At 34.5% G+C, this 6899-nt stretch overlaps 1 protein-coding gene across 1 annotated transcript; it reads left to right on the top strand.

Annotated features, from left to right (window-relative positions):
- The first annotated feature begins 254 nt into the window (after positions 1-254).
- Positions 255-5493, top strand: LOC145598841 (co-chaperone protein p23-2-like). Its single transcript, XM_081655237.1, has 6 exons — positions 255-390; positions 1322-1505; positions 3670-3829; positions 4761-4792; positions 4901-4940; positions 5115-5493. The coding sequence occupies exons 1-6, from the start codon at positions 386-388 to the stop codon at positions 5144-5146; spliced, it is 453 nt and encodes a 150-aa protein (XP_081511363.1). The 5' UTR covers positions 255-385; the 3' UTR covers positions 5147-5493.
- The last annotated feature ends 1406 nt before the right edge of the window (positions 5494-6899 follow it).

The raw sequence follows: 6899 nt of genomic DNA, 5'->3' as shown, positions 1-6899 counted from the left end.
TAAGTACATAATTAGTTTATCGTCTTTTCATGATTATGTTTTATTTTACTAAATATTTTGGTAGTATAGTATTTCACACAATTTTAGACAATTATTTTACGCTAATTAAATAGTATTGATAATACTACTGAAAATTACCGTGTATGGCATGGGATCTAACCTAGTATAATACTAATTGTAACCTTTGTATTTTGACCAAAATATACGGGCACGGGGTAGTATCGACTTCCGAGTATTTCTTTAAACACCTTGCAGGGAAATTGAAACTGCATTATTGTGCAAAACTTATTGAAACCCTCAGTATCAACAACACTGAAATCACTTCGTACTTCACTTCTCACTTCTCACTTCTCATTCAGAAGCTTTTAACCGCCATTCTACCACAATGAGGTTCGCTAATTGCTACTCTCTCTCTATTCTTTAACGGGAATGAAAATTTCAATTAATATTGTGTTTATATCTGTTGTTTGTTTTTCCTAATATGAAATGGGTTCTTGGATCATGATTTTATGCAGCAATTTCATCATAAACTGTGAAAAATTCCTGGGTTTTGATGGGTTTTCTTTTATTTGCATGCTATAATTTGAGATGTCAATTTTGTATGAATTTGTTATGTTTATGGTGGAATTTAGAAAGAATTTCTGCGTTTATCTGACCCTTCAATGTCATTCGAGGACGCCTTTAGAAAGAAACTGGATGGTTAACTAGATGTCTCCGGTTCGTGCCTTTGGAGCCCGGTTCGAATCCTGGTTAGTTGGAGTCTAGTTCTGGATCAGCTGCACTAAATAAAAGTAATGGATTGATGGGTGATCAATTGATTTTGGAACTTTTGTGTAATTTTTGTTTTGTTGAGGGTTTTGTTCTGGTGATGAGACAACTTGTTTGTGTTGCATTTTCCTCGTAAGCAGCTTGTACACTCTGTAATTTCTTTGTTGTTTAAAGAGGATTGAACATGAACTATGAAAGTCGAAATTAAAAAATAAAGTGCTTGTTAGTTGTTATATGTAGGTTGTTACACTGTTACTGAACCCCCTTTGGATTTTCTTGTTCATCATGCTTAGATTGGTTTAGCAAAATGTATGCTAATGGCTGCAATTGTAAGTGATATGATTTGTGTGTTTATTGAGGATACAAGTTGCTTTGTATACCTGAACTGATATCATCATTTGAAAAAAAAATGTTACGGAGTGTCTTTTGTAATTTTGCATATTTGAATGACTTGAATCTAATGCAATCTTTCATTGGTTTTTATGCATCTTGTTTTACTTCTCGTCAAAACATGTATTAATATGGAAACAAATTTGTTTTTCTCTGTTTTCAGTCGCACTCCAGAGATCCTCTGGGCTCAACGCGCTGATAAGATCTATTTGACAGTTTCATTGCCTGAAGCCAAAGATATCGTAGTGAAGTGTGAGCCTGAGGGACTATATAAGTTTTCAGCCTCTGGGCCACAAGAAGAAAAGTATGAATTTACTCTGGATCTGTATGGAGCCATAGCACCTGAGGTTTGTTCCCTTAATTTTAACTTTTGCTGCTCTATTTGCTTTGACAACTGTAAGGAAGCTACTGCTGCTTGATATAGCAAATTATTCTTTTATAAGTATAGTTGTGATGCTCTGTAAGCTTCCTATGTATCTTATGCTCTGTGAAGTTAGATGCATGTCATTTGCATTCTTTGTTGGGAAAAATGACCTCCAATCTCCATTCGGATCTAAGGTACGGGTGAGGGTTTTGGGGGGGGGGGGGGGGGAGGGGGGATTCTTTTTTGAAGTATTGGGTTAATCATCTTAAATTCCAGTAATTATATTAGCTTAATATTGAGATACCATCATACCAAACTCTTTTAAGATCTATTTAATAAAATGAATCGGATGCCCTTGAATTGCTTGTGGGATAATGAATATCTTTGCTTGTGCGTTGTTGTTATTGTTCTTTCTTTCTTTTCATTTTCTATAATCTATATCTTAATTTATGAAAAATGCAAAGAAGATTTCCCTTTTACTTTCTTCCCTTTTCAATCTTGAAAATATATGAAATAATATATCTATGTATGAAGTTTGGGGGACAAATTTTTCTCAAGTTCAGGAAAAGTTATTGAAGGTTATCTTATATGTAAAGAGGCTCTTGTGAGAACTCTTTTTTATATTATGTGAGAATAGATTATTTTTTTTGACAAGAAGAAAAGGGATCATATTTGCCTTAAGTAGAATGTTACATTATAATTATACGGTTATACCTTCTCCTAAAGAAGACTCCTCTCCTCAAGTATGCAACTATTCATCTCCCTTGAAATGTATAGTATGTGCTTGTAAAATAATATAGAACAAGGTTTGGAGTTTCACTTTTTTTTTTTTTTTTTTAGCTTTTACACTTTTTTTTTTTTAATTTTTATTTATTTATTTATTTATTTATTTATTATCTTACATGTTAGTTCTTACGTACAATCATGCCGTGCTCCCCCACTTATGTTATCCATAGAAACCCAACATTTATGGAAGCAATTCTGGAGATATGCTTGTAATTATGTGTGAAAAAAGTTGACCTATGCATGAGTATGGTACTATGGTTATTTTACAATGTCACTTGTGTTGATAATGCCTGTTCTTGAGTAGCATCAACATAGTTGGAATACATACATAATTGTAAAAAAGTTTGGCTGTAGTTCTTAATGTCAACACACAAAAAAAAAAAAAAAAAAAAAAACTTTATTACCTAGGGGTGATGAAAGTAATAACAATGAATTTATCACATATGCTCTATGGAAGTATGGAGTAGTAAACTTTTACCAGAAAATGTTTAAAGCATGTTAGGATTTAGAATTTTGATTTTGGTGGGGTAATGTAAATGAAATGACAGTACAAAATGCAAGATCATTTTTCTTTGCTCCATAGGATGTGGATGAATTAGGAACTTACACTAGCTTCGAGCCATCGACCACGTTAGAGCTGGCCAAGAGGCCATTTTAGTGGAAATGGGAAATGAGAAATAAGAATTTTCGTTTTGCATCATGATTGGAAAACAGAGAGACTAGTCAAGATCCAGGTGTTATCCTTGCAAATTGTTTATCTATTTACAGTTCAATGTATCCATATATATCATCATGTTTGGTATCATAGATTAATAGGTAACACCTTTTTTTTTTTATAATTGCAATTATAGGTTGTGCACTTCTCCTTACTTTTTACATGGTTGGGGCTTCTTTGGTGGCACTGATATATAGTGTTGGTGTTAGTTTGAGCCATTCTAAACAGCTCCCTGTGCTACATTGTAGCAGTCTCACATATATGCTCGAGCTGTATCGACATGGACCTTTGTTTTTATGACCAAATCTGTGAATGACTACATAGTGTAATAATTCATAGTTTCGTACATTATTTGTTAATTAGTAGTTCTGTAGAATTTTTCCAAAATCTTGTAACTGTCAAGAGTTTGGAGCATTTAATGGTAGAAACATTTTTTGATTGAAACAGCTACAAGTGTTCTTATGATCATTTTCCCATGATCTTTTAAATAACACGTCACATTATGACAACTCGGCCAAGCATTCTGATCAATTGTTTTGGGGGTTAGGATGTGTAGCATCTTATGTTGTGCTTCTTGGAAGTTTGGTTAGGAGGCTCTTAGGAAATTTAGTGCTCATATTCTCAGTCCTTTACCTTTTCCTTGCAGGGGTGTAAAGCTAAAACAGGATGGAGGAATATATTGTGCTCAATACAGAAAGAGCAGAGGGGTTGGTGGAAAAGACTTCTAAAATCAGAAGAAAAAACTCCTCCATATCTGAAAGTTGATTGGAATAAATGGCGTGATGAAGATGACGAAGAGTCAGACTGTAAGTTTTTTGTTTTTATTTGGATGTGTCATGAAGAATCCATTACTCCTTGGGATAAAAGACCCATTTATCTATATTATTAATTCTTTCCCTTATATTACATTTTAATCCCTCAAAAAGCAATGACTCCCTTCCTACTAACAATAATAAAAAAATATACTCCACTACCAAATAACACACAATAAATTGAGAACGCCAATTGTTTTTCTTTAGATTATGTGTTGTCAAACCAATGGGAGCACATCGTTTTATTTAAATAGAAATTCTACGGTTTGTATCCCTCTGTAACTCTTTCGAATGGGTCGATAATTGTAAAAAAAATTGTGGTGTATATGTACCTGCTATGTAAATTCCTTCTTTTTAATATGCCAGCGTATCAAATATGATTGAGTTTAACTGTTGAACCACTATAATCATACAAATAATTATATATTAGGCTCTACTCTCAATACAAATAATTATATATTAACCAATATGAGCGTAGCATAAGGCTCTACTCTCAATACAAAATAGCACTCTCAAATAACCACATAATCCTCACAACTATTCTACTGCTCTTTATATAATCAAGCCATACAATAAAAGATAACCTATTATTGATTGGAGCTTATCTTCTTCTGCACTTTAGCAAAATAGAAATCAGACCCTTGTTGCCACTCCCTTAGAGTTTGTGTAATGACCCTTGTCTTCATGTGCTGAAGTGTCCTCAGCCAACTGCTGTGGTTGATTCTTGTCCCCTCTTCCACTTTTCTTCCTTGTGTACACCCTCGATGGTGGCTCGGTGGAGGCCGATAATGGGTCTATGACATCTTGGTTAGAGTTGGCATTCTTGTATATGGAATTGTGATTAATCTGTTTACGAGTGTACCTTTTTAAGTGTTTCTTGTAAGGCATCAATTTATTGCTAAAAACTTTTCTGTTTCGCTTGCAGCTGAGTTGGCCTACAATGATGATACTGCTGCGGTAATATATAACATACCTGTTAATTTCTATACAATGAATTTCTACCCTTGAGATGAGGATTATTGATGTGTACTATTTACTTACGTGGGCGTAATCTGTCTTTTGCAGGATAATGATGGAGAAAGCAGTGACGATGATGGATTACTTTGTGAGTTCTAAGACCTTGTTTCATTCAAGCGATCTTACTTTCGATTGCTCATTTGTTATTTTTGAATGATCTCGGTTGTGTTTGTATATACCAATCTTCTGTGAAAAACTATCATTAAGACGGTGCAGTATCTGTGCAATTTATTCTGATGAACCTCTTTCATGTACATTGTAGATCTTCCCGACTTGGAGAAAGCTCGGGGATAATGAATTCCTGGTAAGCAACAATGTAGCGGTAGCTACAATGGAAACATTCAACTGCATGACCTATGCAACTAGCGCTCCCAATGGACTTCTGTAGTCTATAAATGCGTGATATAACCTTTAGGCTGTGACAAAGTGTTAGGATTCTGTTAGTGCTAGTAATATTCTCTGTAAATTGACCTAGAAAAAAAGAACTTGATGTTGGTAGATTAAAGACAGCTCGGTTGTGCCTTTCTGAGAATCTCAAGTTCTTATTGGTCTCTATATGGTGTAAACTCAAGTGCATGAATCTAGATTTCTTAAGAGCGCAGTATGAAGATGATGAATTTGATGTTCTATAACCTTTAGATTTTAACTCCAAAGCTACATACTTTAAGATTTAGAAACATATATTAATCGAGGTCTCAAAGCAAAAATTTTGTAATTGTTGTGCGCCAGAACATTATAAATGATAATAGCAAAGTATATGGATTGGGTAATATTGCCAATCTGTGGTTTGTATGGTATATATCAACTATCAAGCATTAAGACTCCTGTTTTCTTTACCTTATCTTTGCTAAATGGTAATAAAACTAATTATGTGTACCGGGAAAAAACTATCTTTTCTAGAGCTTAAGTTATATTTAATGAATTGAAATAAAGTTTAAGATTAAAAGTAAATTATACTTCCTCCGTTTTCTTTTACTTGCAACACTTCCCTAAAAAGAAAATGTCACAATACTTGCAACACACTATAAAAGAAAAGTTACTTTAGGAAAAAACTATACTATATCCCTTATTTAAAGCACATGACCCACAAAATTACACTCCTAACAACCACTCATCCAATTTTAAAATTTATTATATCATGTAAACCCCACCTTTCTTAATTACCGCGCTGAAAGGTGTGTTGCATCCAAAAGAAAACAGAGGAAGTATGTAATAAATTTTGAAACTCGTTTAATAAATGACCTTGAACACGAATGTAAATTTGCTTGTTTAGATAAGTTCATGAAATAGGTTTATAACTAAGATTTAATTATATGAAACACTTGTTTAAAAACTCGTTTGATAAACATGAAAGCTGGGACCGTGCTAGTACTTGGCTCATTTACATATTTATATACCCCTATATGAGTACATTAAAAGTTTAGAACATTACACAAATTTTATAGACGTGGCTGAACGTCAAAAAAGAAAGGAAACGACCGAGTACAATCTATTAGGGATGTCAATGGGATGGGGTGGAGCGGGGCGGATGTTGGTCTTCCCATCCCCATCCCCGCGGCGGGTCCAATGTTCATTCCCATCCCCGCCCCGGCGGGTACAACTCCAAAACCATCCCCGCCCCACCCTTCACTTGGATATCCATCCCCACCTAATCCCCACCAAAGACCTTTCTAATCCCCACCTAAGACCCACCTAATCTCCGTCTCTCAAATACACAATCCTACGTAATTAATACGGATTATAATAAAAAAAAACATTTTTAATATTACACACATTTGTGTTTATAATATAAGTGTAGTACAAAGTATTATAATTAATATTTTATTTCACATTATTATTTTATAAAATAGTATTAAGTATATAATTTTGCTTGTTAAGATATATAGACGTGGGTATGAGGTGGGTGGGGCGGGGATGGGGCGGGTACAACTTAAAATCCATCCCCGTCCCATTTTCCATGGGGGGTATGGTTTTTATCCCCATCCCCGCTCCACCACCCGCCAAACTGAGAGTAGGTTACCCGCCCCACTGACATCGCTACTTTCTA

Source organism: Chenopodium album, chromosome 20 (genome assembly GCF_948465745.1).
Source record: "Chenopodium album chromosome 20, dcCheAlbu1.1, whole genome shotgun sequence".
NCBI classification, from domain to species: domain Eukaryota; kingdom Viridiplantae; phylum Streptophyta; class Magnoliopsida; order Caryophyllales; family Amaranthaceae; genus Chenopodium; species Chenopodium album.
Note: the sequence above shows the minus strand (reverse complement) of the source record. Positions and strands in the feature narration are given on the sequence as shown.